Source organism: Azolla caroliniana, unplaced genomic scaffold, assembly GCF_043228905.1.
Source record: "Azolla caroliniana isolate FFs.n. ecotype wild unplaced genomic scaffold, voAzoCaro1.0.p SCAF_8, whole genome shotgun sequence".
Taxonomy (NCBI): Eukaryota; Viridiplantae; Streptophyta; class Polypodiopsida; order Salviniales; family Salviniaceae; genus Azolla; species Azolla caroliniana.
This window is the reverse complement of record NW_028230443.1, coordinates 12,786,495-12,813,960: the sequence shown is the minus strand read 5'-3', so window position 1 is coordinate 12,813,960 and position 27,466 is coordinate 12,786,495. Positions and strand designations below refer to the sequence as shown.

Genomic DNA, 27,466 nt, shown 5'->3' with positions numbered 1-27,466 from the left:
TGTTCCGTTGGCTGGCCCATTGGCTGGCATAGATCACACTCTTTCGCGTACTGGACTGCGTCTTTCAATGTAGTCGGCAACCATAGGCCACTTTGCCATATCTTCCTTGCCGTAGCATCCCTGGCATAATGGCCTCCGGCGACTCCGCAGTGTGCTTCTTGTAGTATTACCTCTTTCTCGTCGCTGCGCATCGCTCGTCGCCATATACCGTCCGCACCTTTGTGGTATAGTGTGTCCCGTAATAAACAGAAGTGCCAGCTTTGTACCGCCAGGCATTTCCTCTCGTCCCGGTTCATCTCCTCCGGAGGCAATCTGGTGCTCAAAAATTGGTGCATATTTGTTAGCCACTTATCTTCTGGTGCCACCGTTTCATCTGTTGCCGTTTCCGCGGTGACTCGAAATAGCTCAGCATCTAGAAACTCGTTCGGTACTCCTTCGTCGATTTCGCCGGAATCTAACCGGCTTAAATAATCTGCTACCGTGTGCTGTATGCCGGGTCGGTGGAATATCTCGAATTTGAATTCCTGTAATAGCAAAGTCCACCGGGCCAACTTACCGGTAAGTGACGCTTTGGACACTAGGTAGAGGAGTGCCGAATGATCTACATGGAAGGAAAACTTTCTTCCCAATAAATAATGCCTAAATTTTGTTACGCTGTAGATCATGCCTAAAGCTTCCCTTTCCGTGGTGGAATAATTTCATTTGGCTTGGGATAACTTCCGGCTTGCGTAATATATGGGCCGGTACCATCTTGGCTCCGTAAGTTGCATCAGCGCACTCCCGATTGCAATGCCGGATGCATCCATGAACACATGAAATTCCTTCGCCCAATACGGGGGTTGCACTACCGGTGCTTGCGACAATAGAACTTTGAGTGCCCGGTACGCCTTGTCTTCGGTGTCGGTCCACTAGAACGGTGTAGCTAGATCCGCCAAATACCGGAGCATACGGCTATGCCAACGGATTTGGCCTAAGAAACAGCTCAATGCCTTTGCCGTTGTTGACGCCGGTGCCTCTAGGATTGCTTTTACTTTGTCCGGATCCATGGCGATGCCCTCCTTGCTCACAATGTGCCCCAATAGCGTTCCGCTGGACACGCCGAATACACACTTCGCCGGATTCAGGCTTAGCCGGTAAGCCCTACACTTTTCTAGACACAGTCGGAGGTGCTGAAGGTGGTCTCCTTCCCGGCTGTAAACGGTGAAGTCGTCGAGGAACACCTGCATGAATGCCGGTATGAATTCTCTGAATATTTCCATGATGACCCTCTGGAACGTTGCCAACGTCGTTTTTATTCTGAACATCATCACACGGCAACAAACACTCCCCATTCAGTGACGAAAGCCGTTTTCTCCTGGTCATCGAGGTGCATCTGGATCTGGTTGTATCCGCTGAATCTGTCTAAAAAACTGTATACCTCATGGCCGGCAACTGCGTCCAAAACTCCATCCGTAAATGGAAGTGGAAATGCATAAGTTACCGTCGCAACATTAAGCTTCCGGTAGTCGACACATACTCTAATTTTGCCGTTTTTCTTTGGTACGACTACTATCGGGCTCAGCCATGTAGATTTCCTCCTTGACTTTGGCGGCGTAGTTTGGATTCATCCGGTACCATCGCTGTTCTACCGGTTTGGCGTCTTTGCTCAAATGTATTTGATGCTGATATAGCTGAGGATCGAGCCCTCTCATATCCTCGTAGGACCAAGCAAACACGTCCCGAAACTCTTTGAGAAGTGTAATCATCGTCGTTCTGTTCTTCGTAGTCATTTCCTTGGCTATCTGCACTGGTCTCACCTCTTCCGTAGTTCCTAGATTTACCTCTTCTAGTTGGGATGCTTTAACCCGTTGTGATACAACCATTTCTCTTTCCACCACTTCTTGTGGTTGCCGTAGCTCCTGGATCACTTCTTTATTTGGTTCTTCGTCTGCTCCGTCCGGTGGCAGTATGTATGGTGATACGGCATAAGCTACGTCAATTTCGAACAGGGGTACTATCTTCGGATTATCTTGCGAGTATTGATCCACCTCTTCGTCTGCTAATCCGTCCAGCATATTGACACATTCGACATATAGGGGTGTTAATTCCTTCCCGATACCCGTCCGTGGTTGTGTTGGTACACGTACTTTTGCTTTTCCCCGTTGGAAGGTGATTATATTCTTTCTCCAATTTTGTTTAATGTGCGGCGTTTTTAGCCATGGCCGCCCCAACAATTGCGGGTAGGCTCCTTGTGCCTGTAATTGTAGCACTACTGCCGAGATACGAAATGTGTGGCCGCCGATTGTTACTTCCAAATCTCGTATCAAGCCGGTCGGTCGCACTGAGCTTGTATTCGCCATCCGTAGCCAGAACGGGCATGGTTCCCACTCTTGGATTCCCAAGGTTGTGCATGTTTGGAGGCTAATCACATTGACGTTGGATCCTCCATCTATTACTGTTCCGAGTAACTCCTTTCCCTTCACGATGGCTGTGATCGCCGGACTGTTTGTGTCTACCACCGCCGGTCCCTCCTCCGGATTTGAGAAGAATGTTGGTGCCGATGGTGTTTCTCCTGTCGTCATGCCTGTCTTGAGTCCTTCTGTGAATCTAGGCACTAGTTGCAGGAGCTGTCCTAATGGCAGTGTGATTTGGTACTCCTGCAATGCCTGCCATGTCGCATTTTCGGTTTGACTACCGCCCGCGAGCTCTTCAGTGTTCTCCTTTTGCTGCGCAAGTTCTGCTACATTTCGCTCATTTGCCTTTTTCACCCATTCCGTTGCCTGCTTCCGGATGGCCTCATGTGTCTCTGTAAAGAGTAACATGCGGAAGCAAGTATGAAGACCGAACAGAAGGAAGAAAAATTAGGTTTAATGGAGAGCTTGAGCTTACGCAGTATACGCGGGAGAGACAGAGAGACAGAGAGAGTGATAGAGAGAAAATACAAGAACTATATTTAAAAAACTCTATTCACCATTCTCTATGCATATGTGTGTTCAATGAACACTTTTATACAAGTCCTAGAAGGACTGACCGAAGTACTGACAGTACTTCAATGCTCACTAAGAGCTCCTACACTAACTCCCAAATATATTCCTCACGGAATATCTTTCCTAACAGCCTCCCGGTTTACGCACCGATCCGGCCCTACATACGCACCGGTCTGCATACCGGTTTACGCATTCGGCCTAACCGATCGGTCCCAACCAATCCGGTCCTCGGCTTCTTCAGCCGATCCCGCCGATGTTGAGCTTGTCTCTCAACACTCCCCTTCAAGCTCAACTTGAGGCTCTTCGGGATCTTCAGGCTCACAGCTCCGATTCCTCCTGGCTTCACGCCTCGCTCGCGCTCCACGACCTGTTCGACTCCGCGCGCTTCGACCCTTCCGGTCGGCTTGTCTGCTCATGTGGCCCTCATCAGCTCTTCTGTTGTTGCAGTGTTGACGCTTCTTCTGCTGCCTTTTCTTCCGCTTGGGCCTCGGTTGATTCAGCGTGTCTGAATCAAACATCCGAACGGACTCGGCTACCTCCGATCGGTTTTCGCTCTCGTCCGAGTTGGCTGTCTCCAACTCGTCTTCGGTCTTCTCGCCCTCGGTGGCGTCATCTTCCCCATGCGTGGTTGGCTTCGGCTCTCTCCTTCGGTTGCTCCCCTTCTGTCCTCTTCCGAACTTTTCCGTGGGTCTGCCCTCGGCTTCTTCAGCCGATCCGAAGTCGAACTCGACAACCGAGTCAACCGACTCGGTGGTGTCGCGGTCTCCGCTCCTTTCCTGCTGCCTTGCTTGGTCATTCGGGACTGTTCTCCCCTCAAGTTTGGCACGTCGAGGTGACGCAATCCGAGCGCACCTGAGAATTGCCGGAACTTGTCCAGACCAAGAGGCTTGGTGAAGATGTCGGCAGTCTGCCGATCCGTCGGAACGTACTGAAGTTCGACTTCACCGAAAAGGACACGCTCACGGACGAAATGGTAGTGCACCTCAATGTGCTTGGTCCGTGCGTGGAAGACGGGGTTCTTCGCGAGTTGGATGCTGCTGAGGTTGTCGCAGTAGATCGTCGTTGGATCGGACACCTCCTCTTGCAAGTCCTTAAGTGGCGGCTTCAACCATATGGCTTCGCATGTCACGACAGCCGCTCCTCGGTACTCAGCTTCGGTGCTCGACAGTGCAACTGTCGGCTGCTTCTTACAGCTCCACGCGATCGCGACACTCCCGAGGGAGAACGCGTATCCAGACGTGGATCGGCGATCGGCGGTGTTGCCAGCCCAATCAGCATCAGTGTTGCCGACTAACTGCACGGCTGCACCGGTCCGATATAGCAGTCCCCGGTCCTTAGTGTCGTTGACATACCGAAGTATGCGTTGCGCACACTGAAGGTGCTCCTTGGTAGGCCGCACCATGAACTGACTGATCACTCCGATCGGATAACTGAGGTCGGGTCGGGTGATAGTCAAGTATATGAGGCTTCCGACAATTTGTCGGAACCTCGTCGGGTCGCATACCTTTCCTGTATCGGGACGAAGCTTGACGGTTCTGTCCAGAGGAGTCGAGACAGACTTACAGTCGGCCATCCCGAATTTGAAGAGCATACTCAGCACGTAATGACGTTGGCTGATCAATATGCCTTCGGGGATACGGATCACTTCGATCCCGAGGAAGTAATCAAGGTCCCCTAGATCCTTCATGTCGAACGATGCCGCAAGCTGGAGCTTCACGCGGTCGATTTCACCGAGGTCGGCGCCGGTGATGACCAAGTCATCAACATATAGTAAAATACTAACCGGTCCGAGTCGACCTTTCCGGATAAACAAGGAAGAGTCTGATTTTGACGTGACGAAGCCCATCCGACGCAGTTGTTGCGTGATCTTCGCGTTCCAGGCACGCGGGGCTTTCTTCAGTCCGTAAAGGGACTTCTTTAGTCGGCATACTGCCGAGGAGTTCGTTCCGGAGTGAAATCCGGGGGGTTGTACCATGTACACCTGTTCCTCAAGGTCACCTTGCAGGAACGCATTCTTTACATCCATCTGATGTAAGTGTCGCCCCTTCGCCGCAGCTACTGCGAGCAAAACACGGACGGTCGTCATTTTCGCGACCGACGCAAATGTCTCATCGTAGTCGATGCCGTGTTTCTACGCGTAGCCCTTTGCCACTAGCCGAGCCTTGTACCGGTTGACCGAGCCATCGGTGTTGTACTTGACCTTGTACACCCACCTACACCCGATCGGTTTTACCCCTGTTGGTGCGCCAACCAGGTCCGAGGTCTCGTTCTCCGCCAATGCGTGCATCTCTTCCTCCATTGCAGCACGTCAATTCGCGTCTTTAGCCGCTTCTGCGTAGCTCTCCGGCTCACGCACTTCCGCTACACGGGTCATGTACGCATAATGATGCGCCATGTACTCGTTGTATCCGAACCGCAAAACAGGGTTCTTCTGGCGGGCAGATCGGCGTAATCTAGCATTAGCCGATGTCGAGGCCTTCTCGGTCGACGCGAACTTCACCTTTAAAGACCCGTCACCGGTTCCCTCGGAGTCGGACTCGCGTCGGTCTGACTCGTTCCTATCCGTGCTAGAATCCGACACCTTGTTCTTCCCTTTCTCTTTGCGCGTAAGCCGTCTCCTCGGCTTCCTGCGCGGGGAATGCACGACCGAGTCTCCACTACTCGCCGGCTCTTCATCTGACTGGTCGTACCGACTCGGTCATCCAATCGGTCCACTCGGTCCACTTAAACGGAGTGAAATCAGACTCTCTTCGCGGGTCTCGATTTCGGGCTCATCCGGAGGCATCTCGGCCTCTCTAACCTCATCATCAGAGCTCGGATTGGAGTTGGGGTTCAGAGTCGGGGGCTGGTACCAAGACGCGGACTCGTCAAACACAACGTCGCGGCTGACACGCGCTTGTTTGGTGCGAGGGTTATAGCACTTATTGTCACGGATCATAAACTCAAGAGACAAGCAAGAAGATAACCAAATGGACAAGAAAGAAGATAGTATTAAAGGAAAGACTCCATACTGGTGTAGTTCACCTTGAATTCCTTCAAGGTGAACTCCTCTATTTATACTACATGGCATGCATACTTGTTGCACGCATGTGAATCTACAATAGAGCATGTAGGTATGCATGCATGTGCCAAGTGTAAATACTACAAGGGAGCAACTATGCACATGATGCTAGTTAAATAATAAGGACCAATTACATACATAACTAGTACTAGATATCTTGGTTAACTCATAATACTAGATTATAACATGGTTGTGTCAAGAGTTCGAACCTTGACACTTATAACCCTTCTGCTCGTCCGAGTAACTGACCAAGATGCATTTCTCGGCCTTTGCGTCCAGCTTCCTCCTTTTCTCCTTCGGTACATGCACATACGCAATGCTACCAAACACCCTCAAGTGTTGCAAGTTCGGCTTCGTTCCGAAATATAGCTCGTGCGCCGACACTTTGTCTCCAATCCGGTTCTGGATGTATACCGCGGTCCTTACCGCCTCGGCCCAGTAGAACTTAGGCAAACTCTTCTCCTCCAGCATTGCCCGTGCCGCTTCCACAATCGACCGATTCTTCCTCTCGGCCATGCCGTTCTGCTCCGGCGCGTATCTACAACTGAATTCGCGCCGAATTCCCATTTGTTGTAGATAACCGTTGAATTGACCAGAAAAGTACTCTTTCCTGCCATCCGACCGCAGGCACTTGATCTTTCGTCCCGTTTCCGTTTCCACGAACCCTTTGAGGTCCCGGAACAGTCGAAGACTTCGCTCTTCCTCTCAATGAGGTAGATCCACGTGTGCCGCGTGTGGTTGTTGATGAAGGAGATGAAATATCGGCTCCTGCCAAGACTAACGTTTTGTGCCGGCCCCCATACATCGGAGTGTATAAGGTCGAGCTTGTTCCGGCTCCGGTTTCGCTCGTTGGGGAAAGGAAGTCGGTGTTGCTTCCCGAGCTGACAGGCTTCACAAATTTGTGCCTTTCGGCCACTAAATTTGGGCAATCCTAACACTACTTGTTTCGATTGCAGATCTTGAAGCCGCTGGTAGTTGACGTGGCCTATCCGCTTGTACCACAAGTCGATGTCCGACTTGGATTTTTGTCCCTTCGTGAACATTGCGGTGCCGCCGTCAGTGGAATCGAGGATGAACATCCTCCCGTCTCTGCGCCCTTGCGCAATCACACGGCCTTCTTCCTCAATGAAGCACCCGAGTGTGTAAACCGAACCTCCATCCCTTGGTCAACGATTTGTCCGACCGAGACCAAGTTCTTCGTGATTGTCGGAACATGCAGCACGTTCATGAGTTTCCCTTTCTGCCTGACATGGCTAAGGGGAACTTCTCCGACATTCGCGATCAGATGCGGAGTGTCGTCTCCAGTTGCGACTACTCCAGGTTGTATCGGTTTTTCAAGGTACGAGAACCACACCTTATGACTCGTCATGTGGTTCGACGCACCGGAGTCTATGTACCACACCTCGTCCGATGTCGGGGTGGTCCGTTTCATTGAGTTTGCTTCGTGTCTCATCACGAAGACAAACCCTTCTCCGGCTCTCCCGGAGTCTTCGGCGTAGTGCGGTCACTGCCGATTTCCCTTGTCGGTATGTCTGGAGCCGTTTCCGGAACCGGTTCTCTCCGAATCGGCGCGCTTCTTCCAGCACTCACTTTCCCTGTGGCCTTCCCTTGCCGGTTCTCATCGCTTCGACTCCCCCTGTTTCCGGAGGGTCCGGAGTTGCTGTCGGCATCACTTCGGTGCCTTCTTCCTTGATCTCGTCGGCCGCCTCCATTGCGTGCCGACTGGCCTCGTCCTCCACGTCCACGGGGCCTATCTCCCTCTGTGTACAGCATTCTGTTGTTGGTGTGCGTGCTTGTAGACACACCCGCGTGGTTCTCCTCTACCAGGAGCATTGACTGTAAGTCGAAAAAGGACGGCGTATTCTCCCGGGTACACACAGCCGTTCGGAACGCTCCGAACTTCGATGCCAAACCTCCGAGACAGATTTGGACCATCTCTCTCTCCTCGATGTTCACCTCTATGGAGGCAAGGGAGTCGCAGATATCCTTGATCTTCGAGGTATAGTCCGCCATCGACAAGTCGCGTTGTCGTAGGTTGTTCAACTCTTGTCGGAGCTGAAGCTTCTTGGCTGTGGTGCTCGCGGCGAAAATCTTCTTCAGATTTTCCCACGCACCCTTCGGTGTCTTTGCATCCCGAACATAGCTCAATAGTTGTTTGCCCACACACGACGCGAAGCAGTATAATACCCTGCTCGCCGATTGCTCCCACGACGGGAAGTCTCTGTGTGTTGATTCGGGTGCCGCGTCATTAGCTCCTTCGACATAACTCCAGTAGCCGTGCCCGAGCAGGTACTGGTGCATCTTGTAGGACCAAGACGCGTAGTTGGTTCTGTCGAGCTTCTCTGTTGGAAGCGAGCTCGCCATGCCTCTATCCATCGTTCTTCTTGTTCTTCTTCGTCAAGCTGTGTCGGCTGCAGAGAGGTTCTCAACCCTCGCGCTCTGATACCATGTAAAGAGTAACGTGCGGAAGCAAGTATGAAGACCGAACAGAAGGAAGAAAGCTCAGGTTTAATGGAGAGCTTGAGCTTACGCAGTATACGCAGGAGAGACAGAGAGACAGAGAGAGTGATAGAGAGAAAATACAAGAACTATATTTAAAAAACTCTATTCACCATTCTCTATGCATATGTGTGTTCAATGAACACTTTTATACAAGTCATAGAAGGACTGACCGAAGTACTGACAGTACTTCAATGCTCACTAAGAGCTCCTACACTAACTCCCAAATATATTCCTCACGGAATATCTTTCCTAACGGCCTCCTGGTTTACGCACCGATCCGGCCCTACCTACGCACCAGTCTACGTACCAGTTTACGCATTCGGCCTAACCGATCGGTCCCAACCGATCCGGTCCTCGGCTTCTTCAGCCGATCCGGCCGATGTTGAGCTTGTCTCTCAACAGTCTCCCATTCCGTCGTCTTGCCCTTCGACCTTGTGGTAACCTGTTGCAGGTCTGCGACTTCGGCGACTACCATGTTTACTGTCGTTCGCTTGTCATAGCTCTTTGCCGAAAATGGATTACTATAATGTCCTTCTTGCCGGCAATAATAGCAATATGCTTTCTGAGTATTGCTGGATTCAGCATTGTTTCCTGTACCCAGTGGAGGACTTGTGGTAACCGCGGGGCTTTGGTCCGGTTGGCTGCTTGAGGCGCCTTTTTCCGGTTCACGTGGGTGGCTCCCTTTTTTGAAATGCCGTTTTTTATTAAAGTTCTTTTTGTTGCGGTACCCTTGACGGGGTTGGTCGTCATATCTCCCGTAATCTTCCCGTCGTTGGTGATACTCAGGGGAGTGATCCCAGTTGTAATGCTCATACTGTCCATTGTAATCTCGGTACTTGTCATATCTCTCGTACCGGTCATAGTTGTCTCGTCGATCGTCGTACCGGACATCATGTGCCGGTTGATATCACTCCTCTCGCCGCCAGCGTTCGTCTTCTTCGTCACGGCTGCTACGTGGCTCGATTTGCCGGACTAGTGGTGCTTGCCGATTCAATAAGTTATATTCGCACCGGACACATCGTGTGGCTCATAGATTGGCAGTGTAAGCAGTGCGTCAGCATGGTGCACTCCAGTGTCGAGTGTCCGGAATTCAAGCAGGGCGTGCATTGGATTGCTTGCCGGAACCGGAGATCCTCATCGGTTGGTAACGCTCGTTGGAGGGCTCCCATTGTTAGCCAAGAGCTCGTTTTTTCCATTTCTCTAACTCGGTCGATGACCTGGTCGACGGTGCTTGTGCGAAAGTCGATGACCGTGCATACCATTCGTATAGGTTCCCGGAGCACGGCTAAGAATATAGCCCGTGTTTCTTCCTCCGGAGGTGTTTGGGTAAGCTGACTGTGCATCCGTTGAAACCGGATGACAAACTGCGGAATGGTCTCCCCAGGGTCCTGTCGGATGGTATAAAATAGGCCCACCATTTCTCTCTGGTCCACCTCCTTCTGAAAGAAGTGCAAGAATTTATCTTTCAGGTCCACAAAGGTGGTGATGGTGCTGGGGTCCTGCGTCTGGTGCCATCTGGCGGCCGGTCCTTCAAATGTCACGCCGAATTCGGCTATCTTAGATCGTTCCTCTTCGGCCGCGGTTAACCGTTGTGACACATGGTTCGCCTCCCATGTTTGTTGAAACGCGTGAACATGAGCCTCCGCGTCCGGGTCATCCCTATACTTGGTGTACTGGAATAGCATGTCGTTGTCTGGTGTCGGTTCGCGGGTTGGCGGTGTCAGTGGTCTTTCCTACTGTTCTATCGGCGTCGGAGGTCTTTGCCGGTCTTCCTTTGGTGTTGCCGGCTCGACTTCCGGTGTCGGAGGTCTTTCTTTTTCTTCTTCCGTCTCCGGAGGTTATTATATGTCTAGTGTCGAAGGTTCCCGGTTTGACAACTCTGGTTCCGGTGTCGGTAATGTATCCAACTCCTCATCCTCCAGTCCTCCTGGGGTGTCGTTACTGCTGCGATAGTTCGTGTGTGCGCTGTAACCCCCTTCCGAATCCGATTCCAGCGCTGAAAATGCTTCAGATTCGCCGTCTCTTCCGACCAAGGCCTAGAGAAGGGATTCCGCTTCCACTTTCCAAATCACTTTGGAATTATAGTCTTCCGAAACGATTTTGGTTTTCGGTTTCGGTTTCGGTTTCGGCCACGACCGAGATACTCATCAACATGGTACTTCTCTTCCCATCCGGATGTCGATTGTCTCTCGACCTTATATCCAGCCCAGTCCGCATCTGTGTACCCTTCGAGTCGAATAAGCGTATTCAACTTGTACATAATGTCGTAATCCTTCATACCACTGACATACTGAAGTATCCTCTTAGCGCAATCGAGATGGAGATTTCGTGGGTTCTGCATGAATTGGCTAAGTAGGCCGACATAGTAGCCTAGGTTAGGTTGTGTGATGGTTAGGTAGATGAGGTTGTCGATCAGTTAGCGATATTGATTTGGCTAACACTCGGCTCTGTCGGAATCGACATCGAGCTTGAGATTATAGTCAAGAGGAGTGGACACAGGTTTGCACTCGATCATTCCGAACTTGTAGAGTAAGTTGAGAATGTAGTACCGTTGAGAGATCAAGATCCCGACTTGTGTCTGAATTACTTTGTTGCCAAGGAAGTAATGGAGCTCCTTCATATCTTTCATTTCAAACCTGCCAAATAGGAGTGATCTTGGCGCCCTTACGCAATGTTCTTACCTTCTTCTTCGATGAAACACCCAAGGTGAGTAAATTGAACTTGCATGCCCTGGTCGACAATTTGTCCGTCTAACACCGAGTTCTTGGTGATTTTCTACACATGCAAGACATTTCTCCTTATTCCTCTCTGACCGACATGGCTCAGAGGGACATCTTCGATGTGTTCGATGGGGTGAGGGGTATCGTCACCAGTTTCGACAACCCCCAGCTGTTCCGACTTCTCTAGAGTCTAGAACCACTCCTTGTGATTCGTCATGTGGTTCGATGCACTTAAATCCACATACCACACCTTCGTTTGACCTTGAGGTGTTCATCGTCATCAAATTGGCGTTGTGATTCATTACAAAGGTTGGGCCCATTTCGGCTCGCCCCGAGCCTTCAGCGTAGTGTGATCTTTGATGACTATCTGCATCCCCTTGACTTGATCCTGCTTTGTCCAAATCGGCTTGGTTTTTCTAGCACTCGCTCTCTGTGTGGCCTTTTCGGCCACAATACCAACAATCCGTCATGGCCTTTCCTTGCCGACCTCCGGTGCCACCTTGACTCCCCTTACTCGTGGAGGGTCCAGAATTGTTGTTGACATTTCGATTATGCCTCGAGTTTTGCTCCTGTTGGTCGCCTCCATTGCGCGCCGACCTGCCTCGTCCACCATGACCATGGGGCCGATCCGCCTCCATGCACAACATCTTGTTGTCGGTGTGTGTACTCGTCGACGCACCCAAGTGGTTTTCTTCTACGAGCAACATTGATTATAGCTCGAAAAACGAAGGTGTATTCTCCCTCGTGCAGACCGCCGTTCGGAATGCTCCGAACTTCGACGCCAACCTTCCGAGGCAAACCTGCACCATTTCATCCTCCTCGATGTTCACGTTGATGGAGACGACGGAGTCGCAGATCTCCTTGATTTTGGAGGTGTAGTCAAACACCGACATCTCTCTTTGTTGGACATTGCTCAACTCCTATCTGAGTTGAAGCTTTCTAGATGTGGTGCTCGTGGCAAAAATATTCTTTAGATTTCCCCAAGCATCCTTCTGCATTTGGCAACTTGGATGTAGCTCAAAAGTTGGTCATTCACATAGGATGCGAAGCAATACAAAACTCTGCTCGCCGTCTATTCCCAGACTGGGAAATCCCTGTGTGTTGATTCGGGTGCTGCATCATTAGCTCCTTCGACATAACTCTAATAACCGTGCCTGAGCACGTACTGGTGCATCTTGAATGACCAAGATGCGTAGTTGCTCCTATCGAGCTTCTCTATCGGAAGTGAGCTTCCCATTCCTCTGTCCATGTTCCTGACTTTTCCGTTGACTTTTCTGTTTTGAAAACGAGAAACTTATCTTTGTCTTGTTCACTTGCTTTTCTGTTGGGTGCAAAGGATTCTCAACCCTCGCGCTCTGATACCATGAAAAGTTACGTGTGCGATAGACACTGAGTACACAGTCGATTGTTCGGAACTCGACAGTTAGGTAAACACAAAGAATGGATACACAATGAGTGAGAGAGAAACAACAAAAACTCATATTAAACAATAACCAACACTCTATACATACAATGTGCTCAATGAGCACTTTTTATACAAGCCTTGATGAGTGGACTGACACAAGTACTGACAAGTACTTGAATGCTCATTAATTGAGCCTAACACAAACAACCTATAATATTACTATTACTATAATAGGAATTTAGGCCCCTAACGGCCTCTTGGAATCCATCCAACTCGGCTCTTGGCTTCTTGAGCCGATTTAGGCCTAGTCGATCGGTCTTCAACCGATTCGGCCCATGTTGAGCTTGTCTCTCAACATGGAATCTTGGGTATATCTCATCCACGTGTTGTAGGGTTAGAGTGACGCGTGATGAGCGACTATCATGTACGGTTAGGAGGTCCTTCAAAAATTCTCTAAACTCTTTGTTAGGCAAAAAGAGATAGAACATACCCAACTCGGTAGCAAAAGCCATTTTATGTTGATCTTTTGGGTGACAGATATCTTATTATACCCAAAGAAACTATCAATGAAGTTGTATGCCTCCTTGTTCGCTACTCTTTGTAGTATATGCTCAATGTAAGGGATTGGGTAGTTATTGTAGACAATCTCTTCATTGACTTGACAATGTGTGTAGTTGACACATATCCGTATCTTACTATTCTTTTCATGAATACCATTTCTTAAATTGTAGTGTGTGGTAATGGGCACATGCATGTTAATGGGTTAGGTTAATCCTAAGATGTATCACCGATGTATATACTTATTTATAACATTTGAATTTTGAAAGAGAAGAATAATTCGTCATCACATAGCCCAGAGTGAATCTGATTCTTATCCTTCTTCTCCCTTTGCTTTGTAAAGGATGTTTTTATGTTCTTTTACTAAGTACAATGTTCTCTTTTGATTATCTACAAAAATCTAGCACGAAGGAATACTTATTGATCATGGAGCAACAAAAAAGGCAAAGACTAGCAAAAATATAGTTTTGTCTTAGTAAGTTTCAATCGAGAAGTCTTCTTTTGGCTTATGATTATTGTGATTGTGAAGGGAAAAAAATGACGGAATGCCCTTAATTCAGTTGGGTATGGTATGCTTCCGAAAAATTTGCTAGACACCACCCCTTGATGGTACAAGGAGAGGGTGTATGTATATATACGTATGTATGAATTTGGTAGTAGTAGTATGAGTATGGAGTAAAGAGGAGTTGTCATTTCTTCCAAACATACATACATACACACTACCGAGGGGTGGATTGATCAATTAAAAGTCCTGTACTACTTTACATACAGTCTTACATACATACATACAGTATGTATGTACTTACTACATACATACATACATACATACATACATACATACATACATATACTGTATACATATGTATGTATATACACTGCTAGTGCTTTTATTTATTTATTTATTTATATTCTTAAATTATTATTTTACAAAGAGCTGCTCTTCCTTCTTCAAACACCAATTCTTCTTCTTCTTCTTCTTCTTCTTCTTCTTCTTCTTCTACGAAGAGCCTGCGAGCGAGCGAGCGAGCGGAAGAGGGGAAAGAAATGACGAGCAGGATCACACCTGGTGTGGGGGCCAATTTGTTAGGGCAGCACGCTGCAGAGAGGAACCAGGATGCCACCGCTTACGTTGGTAACCTCGACGCTCAGGTCACTTCCTTTCTCTACCTGCTCGTTTCTTTCATCCCATATTTTCCTGTTGATTTATTCTCTGTGTTTGGATTTTTTTCTCGGATTATGTGGATATTTAAGAAGTTTCCATAGATGATGTCCGGGTCCATTCAGAAATGCATCTAAATTGATGCTCTCCTCCGGCACCTTAGATTTTCTCCCCCGTTCGTAAAATTTGGGAGTACTCTAGTTTTTGTCACGTAAATTTTGTGATTTCCTGTTTCAGTTTAGATTTTGTTTTTACTTCAATTTTTTCATATCAGTATGTCTTGGTCGTTTCACAAATGTGTATTGATGATTCAAGAAGCTTGATGGAAAGATTATGAATGTTTATGGGATGGCCTTTGGGTGCAAGTTGTTGGTTGATGCATTAAAAATTATGACTAGTCATGAATGTAAGATCTTAGGGGATGACTTATATAACATTTCATACAGGTTGAAAAGAAATGAAATGTAGCACATTTGTGTAGATTGGAAACAGTATAAACTTTAGTTTGTCGAGAAGTATTGCTCATTAGGATACAATTTTATATTTCGTTTTCTTGATGTTATATTTATCTCTCTCCTGATTTAGAAAAAATTGTAAATTGTTTTGCTTAAATTGTGATACAAGCTCACTTATCACGAAGATTTTGTACTCGCTAAAACTTAATTTCACATTCAGGAAGCTAGATTGCTCATGGACAAGGACTTTGATGTTGCTGCTTCTTTTACTCGTGCTTAATGAAATCCGCATATAGAGCCTCTATAGTTGTATCAACTGAGCATACTAACAAAGAGAGCAAATCCATTATGATTCCTACAGTTTCAGCACTCTAATATGACTCCCTAAGACTTAAATCTGAATTTTGATTTTACATAAAAAAAGAGGTTTGTTTAAATAAGTCAAATCTTTCACATGTTGCCAAGTGTTACCTCTTCAGATGCAGTATCTTAGGCTACTCACTAAATGCCTTCATAAATCTTAATCTCATAAGTGGCCTTATAAGTGGATGGCCACGCCTCCACAAACATTAGATTCCAATGTTAACTGGATAACAACATACTGTTCCTGGGGCTTGGCTGCCATAAGATCATTGATCTTTGAAAATTTCACATTGGCCATTCAAATTCAATGTGGTCTTAGAGAACTTCAAGAGTTGCAACGAGCAAATAATGTATATATATGTATGTATGCATGTATGCATGCATATATATATGTGTGTGTGTGTGTATGTCATAAAAGCAGAACTAAATGTAACACCCCTTGGTCACATGCAAGAAGACGAAGACCATGAAATGCTAGTTTTCCTAACATCTCAGTGTAAGAACTGAACCATAATAAAAAATTAAATCTTTGTTTGACTAGAAGTATTGCTCAGGAGGATACCCCAGTATTTCTATTTCATGATTTTTTAATTATTTCACTGTTGTTCTTGTGATGATGGCTCAAGTTCTTACGATTTAATTGTTGTGCCAATTCCCATGAAAGATCACACATGTTGGCAACTTAGGGAAGGGACTATACCGCATTTCTTTTCGATTGAAAAGAAAAAACTTTTGTTAGTTTGAGAAGGATTGTTCATGATCAATGAGGATACAAATTCGTTTTTATGTCTTCATGATTAATTTATTTCCCTCCCATTTATACTTATATAGGACTTTGCTGCATTTCAGTGCAAAAATGTATTTATGGGGTTGGATTCTAGTATTTGTCTTGTTTCTCAAACTGCACTTACATATTTGTGGGTTATGGTTCATCACCAAAAATGAGAATATGGATTTTGTGGATATGAGTTGAGAGAAATGAATACAATGTGTGTGACTTTGTAGATGTATTTGGGTTCAAAAATGTCACAAAGTTTCTGTTCTGTAACAATCTCTTATTTTTGAAGTAGATCACTGAAGAGCTTTTGTGGGAACTGTTTGTGCAAGCTGGACCAGTCGGTGAGTGAAATACCTCATTATCTTTTAAAGGAGCTTTCATTTAATAATGTACTTCCAAACTTTGTATCATATTGTTATTCTGCAGTAAATGTTTACGTCCCAAAGGATCGAGTGACAAATCTTCACCAGGGATATGGTTTTGTGGAGTTCCGGAGTGAGGAGGATGCTGATTATGTATGTAGATCATAGATTTTCCTTGCATCTCAGAATGAGTTTATTCTTACAGCATTGACAATTCCTGAGCAACATTACAGGCGATTAAAATTTTGAATATGATCAAGCTGTTTGGAAAGCCAATCCGAGTTAATAAGGTACGTAATTGTGCTTCACATGTTGCAGAGTTCTTGTAAATGTGAATTCAGCATGTTTCAGTTGAATAATGTAAGCAGTTCATGACTTCATTCTTTTTAGTTTGAATATTTGTTTATAGTCAAGGCTGTTTAGCAAACGGTACAGCCATTTTATTTTATGGCTACCACTTAATGATCTATACTTTTGTCTTTCTACCTCTACCATATAATTACTGTTTCCTTTTTTCATCTCCTAATATGACTCGTATTGTTTATTAAATTCTCTCCATTTCTCTTGTTTCTTTTACTGCTCTTCCAGGCAGGTATGGTTTGTTCTTAAATTTGTATAGTTCGATTCAGTCTCCTCCGTCTCTCTCTCTGAAAGGTTCTTTTTTTCTTGATTTCCTAACGACTTCATCCTTTATTAGTTCTCTCCCTTTCTCCTGTTCCTTTTACTAATCCTCCGAGCATTTTTTCTTTGTTCTTAAATTTGTATAGTTTGATACAGCTTCTGTCTATCTCTCTTTCTTTCTCAATACTCATAAGGTGCAATATTGTGGGTTACTAAAGATTTATGTGTATACATCTTCATTAATGATCTATTTAGTAAGATTTACTCAATGTTCTGTCCCGTTCCTATATAAAGTTTGGACCATTAACAATCTTTGCCAATATCCAATAGGCATCTCAAGATAAGAAGAGTTTGGATGTTGGGGCAAATCTCTTTGTTGGGAATCTTGATCCTGTAAGTTTCCATCCTTTGTTTTGAGTTTTTGTGTTCATGTTTTTTCATCATTAACATTCATTTTCTGTAAACAGGATGTGGATGAAAAGCTTCTTTACGACACTTTCAGTGCATTTGGTGTCATTGTTACTAATCCCAAGGTATATTTTTAATCTTCTGAGATTCAAGACACTTGATTCTCCCTTAAAGTTATTTTATGGTAAGCTTATTTTATATTATATATGAGCTAGAGGGATTTCGTTCAAACATTCCGGAGCATATGCAGTTCTTTAGCAGTTGATCTAGTGCTGTTGTGGTAAGAAATTTCGACTTCCTTTGGTGACTGAAACTTCTTTAGCTTTACTGCCCGATCTTAGGACATGCAGTGTTGTAATGTGACCTGGCTTGCTTTATGTTTGATTCATCTGTGGGTGTCTGACTGCTACTACAATACACAACTTTGTGTTTGTAGAGGTGACGTGGAAATTTTAATCCTCCTTGTGACAGTTCCCGCTGTCACGATAATGGTGGGCTCTGATGATGTCTTTCTTGCAGTACTACATAGTTGTTGTATCTAGGTATAGTATGGCATATGCTTTCATCTAGCTGGATTGGCCTTAGCTGGGGATTAGATTGGGTCGTGGACTTTGTTTTAATCACTAACTTGCTTTTCTCTCTAATCTATTGATTAGTGCATATCATTATGATTAACTAGATGACTAGGAGATCTTCTAATACTGACCATTTCTAGAATTCAGTTATTAAGCAAGTGTATGAATTATCAATCTTTTTTTTCTTCTAGCTACTTGTGTTGAAAATCAGCATGATTTCATCTGCATAATCCTGGGTTATAAGGATCATTATCAATCTTGGTTTCTTGGTTTGTAAAAAGTAGTTCCCTTAAAGATCATAAAAGCATGGCCGTTTGTAAATTTTGTTTAACACTTCATTTTTCTCGGATGTTGAGAAGAAAATGCTGTCTAGATGCTTAGATTTGTAAGCTGCATGTTGAAGGATAGTGAAATAATGATGACATCTTTATAGTTTTACTCATAAGCTTAAATACTTTATGTTCTCTGCAGATAATGAGGGATCCTGATAATGGAAATTCTCGAGGCTTTGGTTTCATCAGCTATGATTCGTTTCAAGCATCAGATGCAGCTATAGATGTAAGGCACTCAAAATGCGTTTGTGATCTAAACATTGCATTGTAACTGTATTTCATCTAGTGGTTCTAACAATGTTATGTTTTCCAGTTGGATTCTAGAGATTCTTTGGTAGATAATAGAACTGTTCTTTGTGTGTGTACATAGGGAGGCAATCAGCAGTTCAAATAGAGATTCACCTGGGGAGAAAATATGGAAGAGTCATGCATATTTTAAATATTAGAAGTATTCTTGATAAATAGGAGAGCTATTCTTCCTGTGCATTAATTAATAGACAGTAGAGATTCACCAAGGTGGGAAGTATGTAAGATTTTAATATCAAAGTGTTCAGAAGACCTGTTGTGATCTCCTTGAAAATCCTTGGTTTCGATATCTTTATGCATGCAGGCAATGACTGGACAGTACCTTTGCAACCAACCCATCACTGTATCATATGCTTACAAGAAGGAAACTAAAGGGGAAAGACATGGGACTCCTGCAGGTAGAAACAAACATAAGTCATGAGTTATCACCAACATTTTGTATTGAAATGCTATATGATTGCTAACAATGTACACATGGCTTATCTTTGGCATCTCATTAAACGTTATTTGATTGCTAACTTTGATGAATACTCATATGACTACAGAACGAATGTTGGCTTCAAGCAATCCCAATGTACAAAAGAATAGGCCTCACACACTCTTTGCAAGTGGCCCACCATCTCTTAGTGGGGCTCCGACCATCCCTCTACAATCTAATGGTCCCTCACAGCCACCACCAACACCTTTCACTAACGTACCAATTCCAGTGCCAACAATGCAAAGGCCACCACAAGCACCTCAACCAATGATGAGTTCTTTCCAAGGGCAACAACAAAATCCTCCTATGCAACAAAACCCTGCATGGCCTCCTCAAGCTGCACCACAAGGACAAGGCTTCCCTCCTGGAGGAGGATTTCCAGTACCCCAGCAACAACAATTCAGACCACCTCCTCCAATTTCGAGGCCGAATATGCCTCCAAATATGCCTCCTCCGCCTCCTCAAGGTTTCTCGGTTCGACCCCCACCTCCACAAATAGGTATGGGGCCTCCGGTGAATTGGGCTAGAGGTCCACCCCCACAACAACAATCACAGTTAGGTGGAACACCTTCTCAAATGCAAATGCAGATGCAGATGCAGATGCAGATGCAAATGGCTCAAGGTCAGCCTCCTCGGAACATGATGCCACCACCTCAAGGGATGATGCCCCCATTGCCATCTGGTTCTGCTCCTCCGCCTCTTCCGCCAGGTGGGCCTGGAGCTCCCCCTCAATACCAAATGTAGATGGTTATGGGTGGGGTCAACTTTGAAATTTTGTAACCTTGTCGACATGTTGGGCTCAATGTTTGTGGCGAGCTCTATGCGTATGAATGGATGGTAGTGGTACATTGCAGAACTGTGGATAGAGACATCGAAGCCTTTGAAAAGAAGTGATACCCAATATTGATTGGTGAAAATATTCCTTGCTGCCCTGCCAAGCATTTATTTGTTATTGGGATATGTTTTTGACCCAGTGATGTGGTTGACGGGTATTTTCTATCTTGACAAACGTTTCGGAGATGTCAATAGGAAATTTCAAGTAATTAGTTTTAATGATATGATCTTAAAAAACCCGCGTATGTATCAATTAGTGAGGATTATCTTATGCATTCATGGGTGGATGATGTTGATGCTATGTTCACATTGCGAATGCGGCATATCCATTTTTTCGAAATGACAGTAGAGTTTCTTCATTTGTTTGAGCTAGTGTTTGTTGGTCATTGGGATACATTTAAAAACTATTCCGTGTTATAACTTGAAAGGGCATTTTCTTTCCTATCGAGCATTTAGCTTATTTGTCATAGTATTGTTAAAAATGAGATAGTTTCTAACATTCATTGCTTTATTTAGTCATAGCAATTTTAAAGCAGTGCATGGAAGGTTTAGCATAATATTGCATAATGATGTTATGTGATTAGTCATCCATGCCTAATTGATTCTTGTTTAGGTAAACTTATAATACATGTTTCTTCTCATAGGATTGCATTACTCTAGTGCATGCATATCTTGTAAAACAAAGTGTATGTTGCACATATGTATGCAAGTGTGTTGCAGATATTTCTTTATGAAAGTTGATTTTGAAAGTAAAATGTTCTTGCCAATATAACACAAAATATTGATCAATCTCTCTCTCTCTCTCTCTCTCTCTCTCTCTGTATCACTCTTTGATACAATGCTTTGCCTTTGATCATATTTGACTATGTTTTCCATATATCTTCGACCAAACCTGCATGAATTTCTCTCAAAATCATTATTTGCCCTCTCAATTGTAATGTTCATCGGTAAAGTTCTTAAACATTGAGACTTTCATGTATTACGTGAAATGTAATATTTTTGGTCTCATAGGTCATATTTGGCCTTTGATGACACAATAATAGAATCTTTGCTTTCTCCGCATCTTTTACTAAACCCAAACCTTGCACGAATTTCTATCATTACCACAATTTGTGCTCTCAATTTCAACGTTCATTGGTAAATCTTGAATGTCAAGAGTCGCTACTCACTTTCACATGTATTACATGAAATGTGTTATTTTTGGTCTTATAAGTTATATTTGACCTTTGAAGATAATAATAGAATCTCTCTCTCTCTCTCTCTCATGTTATTCTCCAAGTTTGTTGTAGCCATAACTTGGTCATACGAGATTCAATTTTGACAAGCTATGACTTGATTCGAAGCTCACAAGATCTATGACACGATCTAAGAAAATAAGTTTTGTAATAAACTTAAGCCATAAAGATTTCAAAAGCACAATATTTGTAGGCTTTGGTTGTATATATGAGGTTCAATTTTGACAAGCAATGACTTGATTTGAAGCTCACAACAAGATTTATGATATGATCTAAGAAAATAAGTTATGTAATAAACTTAAGCCATAAAGATTTTAGAAGCACAATTCTTGTAGGCTTTGGTTTTGCAAGGGCAAATACACCACAAGGGAGCAACGAAGCTCGAGATTAAGATTGATAATGAGGCAAGATCATCAAAGGTTCTTGATATTAATGCAATAATCTCAGTCACAATGGAGACAATACTTATGAGCCATTTGATTTGTCTTTAAGAAACCATAAACAAACAAGGTGAAGAGACTAGGGCACTCATGAAAGATAATGCAAAACTACAAATGTTGTTATTGTGAATGAGAGTTTCAAGGAAACGGTAGCAAAATTTGAAGACAAGATTGGAAAATTTAAGAAAGATTCATTAAAAACAAATGAGCATTTAAACAAGATCAAACTAAAAGAAGCATTGAAGCAAAAATGAGTGGACACAATGAGGTAGGATAGTGAAATGAAAAATGTATACACAACAAAGTCATGGGCTGATGTATGTAATGAGTGTGTAGTCTCTAACTCACCTATTATGCATGTGATTAATTAAGAAAAGAATTTGGACAAATATTGTCCAAGAATTGAAAGAATGTGAATGGAGGCCAAATAATATTCTCATATGAGGGATAACAAGGAGAGTATAGAAACACTCGCAATCCTCGAAAAGATCGTCAATGATTTCTTTAGTATGCATTATCGTATGTTAGGTGTGAATGTGTACGGGGCATATTGTGTTGGGAGACATGATGTTCCAAAGAAAGGTCTATTGTATGCACAATGGACGACGATACAACGAGAAGAATTATACTTAAATAGTTGCCTTGTGAGTGAGGACCATACTATCTCACAACAAAGTGCCTATTGTAAAGCATATGAAGAAAAATTGAAGAAAAAAGGTTAAAGATTTTCCCAAAGACGAAAAGATAAGCAAATAGAGACATGTGGTCTATGGAACCAATTCACATATTCTACATCTATATTTTTGCAATTGCAAGGAATACCCATAGAATGTGGGATTGGACATAAAAGGGTTTATTAGTGAATTGGATATCATACTTCTTCCGAAACTTGGGAGCATGATACTCAAAGGATTCAAGGCTTTGACAACTACAAATTACACTCCTTGATATGGTTGAAAAATACAAGACAATGAAGAGGACAAGGAGGTGTGACATGTTTGAGTAAGAGGGAGGGAATTAGAGAAATATATGTTGATCATAAAAAATGATGACATAAATGTTACGTATGACTTAAAATAGAAACACCAAATGATATGCCCACTTTTGTACTATGTTCCTCATCAAGATTCTAGTTTCTATGCATGTTTGGATAAAAACTAAATCTTTGCCAATCTAGAAGATGTATAACTTATTTCAAAGTTATGGGGATGTTATTGTTTGTGGTGACATGAATGCTCGTACAAAAAGTTTGAAACTCGATGCACAACAATCTTTCATGCCACACATCTCAAGGATGCAAGAGGATATAATCACTTTTCTATTGATGTAAAGATTCGAGTCAATTGGGAAGTTACTCCTACAAATGTACAATAGTATCAAAATTCTTACACAAATGGTGTATTTTGATGGGCCAACACTAATGATTTTATATGTTGAAAACACAATGGAAATAATGTAATTGACAATGTGCTACTTTGAGAAGGTATCTTGGATCTCATACACAAATTCTCACTTGGTGAATGGGTACCAAAATCCGATTATCGGACTTTATGCATTGACCTTAAATTTACGAAAAGGTCTAAGTGTGAGAAAACCATTGAAGGTACCAAACAACTATATTTAAGCATACATCTTAAACAGGTGCCCATATATTCAAAGATGGTTGAGAAGATATTACAAATAACAAAAATATAACTTGATGCCACATTAGAATGTAAATGGGAAGCTTTCAAGAAAGCTATTTTTTCATGTAAAAATAATTTCTTTTCAACCAAGCACATACCTCGTAAAGGAATCAAGAATTGAAGTGCAAAGAAAAATTGATTTGCGAGGGAATGGCATGAAGCTCGAAAGTGTCTTATGAGTTTGGATGTCAAGTCAAGGATAAGGAAAGTTATCACAAGTATTTACACGAGTACATATAAATTATTCAAAGAAAGAAGAATAAGGGGAAGTTACTCAATAATTTCTCCAAACACAAGAGAAAGCACATGCACGTGCTAAAGAATTCTAAAGGGGAAACATGTTAAGACTTATGATGTTTGAACTCTTTTAGTCTAAGACTTGTCAATGGGTGAAAGCATGGGAATGGAAACACTATTATAGCTAACATGTAGCTAAAAAGGCTATAGCTAATTAGCTATTGTTTTATCTAATATCTAGTGGGCAAATCTTAAAGATACATATAAGTTATTATGGGGGTGGAAATATGGGAATACCCACAATTTTGAATTTGGACACAAACATAGTGTGCACACATGTTATTGCCTATAATGTCACCATACTCCTTATCATTTTGAATTTTGCACCAACATTCAAACAGATGGAACAGTATGAGCGCGAATGTAAACAGAGCTCTCGCACCAAATGGAAAACACAGAAATCAACAAACTGCCATACTACCACCAACACCCAATCAATTCCCTCTTCATCGAGGTATGTCTCAATTAAAAACTATATACTTATATATATATATATATATATATATATATATATATATATATATATATATATATATAATCAAATTTTTTTTCCTTTTAAAAATAATGTATAACAGGTTTTATATGGTTATGGTTTTTAAGGCAAAGCCATTAGAGTTGTAGACGAGGATGTTGCGAAAATCTTAATCTAACAAGTAAGTTTTCATCAAATTCTAGAAATTATGTTATCAAGGTTTGTTTGGTTACCCTGCATAGAAGCAATACAACTTTGATGAGAACTAGATTTTGAAAAATTAATTATGTTATCAGGGTTTATTTGGCTACCCCACATAGAAGCAATACAACTCTTATTTGAATTAGATTCTGGAAATGATGTTATTAGGGTTCATTTCGAAAATTATGTTACTAGGGTTCAATTAGTGGAGTAGTTTAACACAAAAACTATATTAATTATACTAGGGAGACCACATTATCAATTTGTTTAAAATAAGAAAGAGTGCCTAGTGATTAATTGGTGGTTGTCTTACATGTCAACATGTTTATGGCCATTGTTAACCCACACAGAAGCAATAAAACTTTGATTAGAATTAGATCTTGAAAATTATGTTATTAGGGTTGGAATCAAGTTGCGGGAATATGTAGATGTGTTACACATGTCTAGCTTAATTAACATGTAATGATGTTTGAATTTAGGTGGCTAGTTCCTCCTTATCCTTGGGTGTTCAACTTTCAGAAGTTATGTGACACATAGGAGGATTTCAATAATGTATATGGTCTATCACTTGAAGGTATTGACCATGCGGTGCTAATAGACAAGATGATTACTAACGTACATGGTTTGTAAGTCTACAAAGTAACCAGAGTTAAAGGGAAGCTAAAGATCAAATATGTACGTCATGAGCTTTATGAGGAGTACATAATGTTTTACCAAAAAGTGCATCAAGAAATACCTATCAACAACTAGTTGTTAGCTGCCTTAGCTAGAGCCCTCACATTATGAGAATTGTACATATGCAAAGGAAGTGACTAACCAAGAGTTGTGTAGGGTAGCATGGGCACTTTGTAGGCGAGGCGCCATAGAGCGTTGTCGCAAGATGGGCAACTTGCAACAAAAGATGACAAGATTCTGGAACATGGTAGTTGATGATGTAGATGCCGATTCTCAACAAATACTGAAGGAAGAACCACACCGACATAACAACAAACCCAATGTCAATGATGCAAGGGAGACATTGCTTCAATCAATGACGAAAAATGTTGATGAAGATAGTGAGATGTTGGAAGCAACAAAGGATGAGCTAGAGAAAGCAGCATTGGTTGCTGCCATGGAAAGTAAGGTCAGCATGGTAGTCACAACAATACGAAGCAAGATTGATATTGGTCATTGTTAAGAATTACGTGATTAACTACGGGTTAATTAGTACCTAATTATATCATTAAGTTAAGCGGAAGATTAAGTGATATGTGTGTGTATGTGTGTGAGAGGAAGAGAGAGAGAGAGAGAGAGAGAGAGAGAGAGAGAGAGAGAGAGAGAGAGAGAGAGAGAGAGAGAGAGAGGAAGTTAACACTTATGAACAACACAAGATGGGGGATGATTAACTCTATATTAAATTAACATTATCATCAACAAAAATACAAAAATACCCACAATGATGTATATATACATCTCATGTGCAAAAGTGCACATGTGAGTAGAATATAGGTACTAAGGTGTAAGTCGTATATTAAATGTACTTAAGAGTGGAGGATCTAGAATATCCCACTTAAGTACAAGGTCCTATTTAAGGTGTTATAGTCAACACTCCTAACTAGATTCTATCTAGGTAACTACGAAGTACACGGTTGACTAAATAACTAAACTAACTCTCAGCTTGATCTCTCAACAATCATCATAGGCTTGAAAGGAACAAGCCCCTGGATCTCGAGCATAAGACCCAACTAGAGTTTGATATCCAGGTTCTCACAATGAACCTAGATCGTCTAGGGCTTAAACATGTTGCAAACAACGATGTTCTGGACCTCTAGGTAAGATTATTATAATGGTTTCAATGTGTTCATTTCTAGTAAGTTTCAAGATAAACCAATAAAATTTTCTTCTTCATTCTAGGAATGTTACCAAAATCAAGAACAACTCGTACGTGTTGCCTTAAAAAGATAGGAATACAACATTACCATTTCTGTTCCCTTAGCAAAAGTAGTAGTTGGAAGGTAGAGTACATTGATTGTTCAATCCACATGCATTGTATGCGAGCTAGCCATTGTGGACACAACTGCTACCATACATACATATCACTCAACCTAATTTACATTCTCTTGTCATACTTCATCAATGTGTTTGGGGGATTGCTCCACAACTCTCCTTGAAGAGTGGGCGAAATAGATAGGTAAGTTTTGGTACTCCATAATGAAAGTATAAGTTGTGGTAGTAGGTAATTAGCTATGGTGCTAAGTTCATAGTATAGTTGTGGATATTTAGCTTAGATGGAACCCCCTAATCGCTAAATAACAAAGTCTGTAGTATAATATAGGTTAAGGAGGTAATTAACTAAAGTTGTGGAAGATTGGTAGCTAAATAGCTAAGGGTGTGGAAGAGTGGTAGCTAAATAACTTTAAAGGTTGTGGAAGATTGGTAGCTAATTAGCTAAGGTTGTAGAAGAGTGGTAGCTAATTAGTTAAAGCTATCCAAGAGTGGTAGCTAATTAGTCGAGGTTGTGGAAGAGTGCTAGCTATTTAGTTAAGGTTGTGGAAGAGTGGTTGCTAAATAGCTATGATTGTAGTAGAGTAGTAGCTACTTATGTAAGACCATAGTAAAATAGACAAAACACATGGTGAACTAGTAGCTAATTAGCTAAAGTTTATTCCAGTTAGCTAAAGTGATAGTCGGAGCTAGATAGCATTACCAACCGCTAATTAGCCGATACATGTTTGTTAGCATAAAAGGCCGACTCCTTCCAAGTTGTATCCGTCCGAGTGTGAACTCGTCAATAAGTTAGGGCTTAGTATATAAGCGAATACCTAACATTCTATAGAGTGACAAGAGAAAGAGAGACGTAGAACTGATTGACTGTTCTGTGTATTGTATCTCTATGAGAACGAAGGAATAAAGCTTTCCATTAAAGCTGACTATGTGTAGGTCTCTGCCTATTCTATTTTCTGTCTGCATTGTTTGTTGTTCCTAATCACAAACAGATCCATACACGTTTCCGCAAAACGCACTCGTTGTCAACAACTGCTATCAAAGCGAGCCTTTACTGTTCGACGGCAACAGACAACAAAAGAAGCTAAAAGAAAAGACCGGGTCAGAAATCTCAAATTCACAAAAAGAATATGGCTTCAACATCCGGAACAGGAGTTGAAATAAGAAAATTCAACAGCAAAAACTTTGCCTTGTGGAAGGAGATGATGCAGGATGTGTTGATCATTCGAAGACAGGTCGAAGCCATTCGGCACAACGAAAAACCCGCTTC

General features: G+C 42.9%; 1 protein-coding gene across 1 annotated transcript; it reads left to right on the top strand.

Moving 5' to 3' along the window:
* The first annotated feature begins 14,205 nt into the window (after positions 1-14,205).
* EMB2444 (RNA-binding (RRM/RBD/RNP motifs) family protein) lies at positions 14,206-20,242 on the top strand. Its single transcript, XM_087323514.1, has 9 exons — positions 14,206-14,361; positions 16,260-16,308; positions 16,394-16,482; positions 16,563-16,619; positions 17,281-17,343; positions 17,418-17,483; positions 18,405-18,491; positions 18,876-18,969; positions 19,117-20,242. Exons 1-9 carry the CDS (start codon positions 14,257-14,259, stop codon positions 19,791-19,793), a joined length of 1,287 nt encoding a protein of 428 aa, XP_087179640.1. The 5' UTR covers positions 14,206-14,256; the 3' UTR covers positions 19,794-20,242.
* The last annotated feature ends 7,224 nt before the right edge of the window (positions 20,243-27,466 follow it).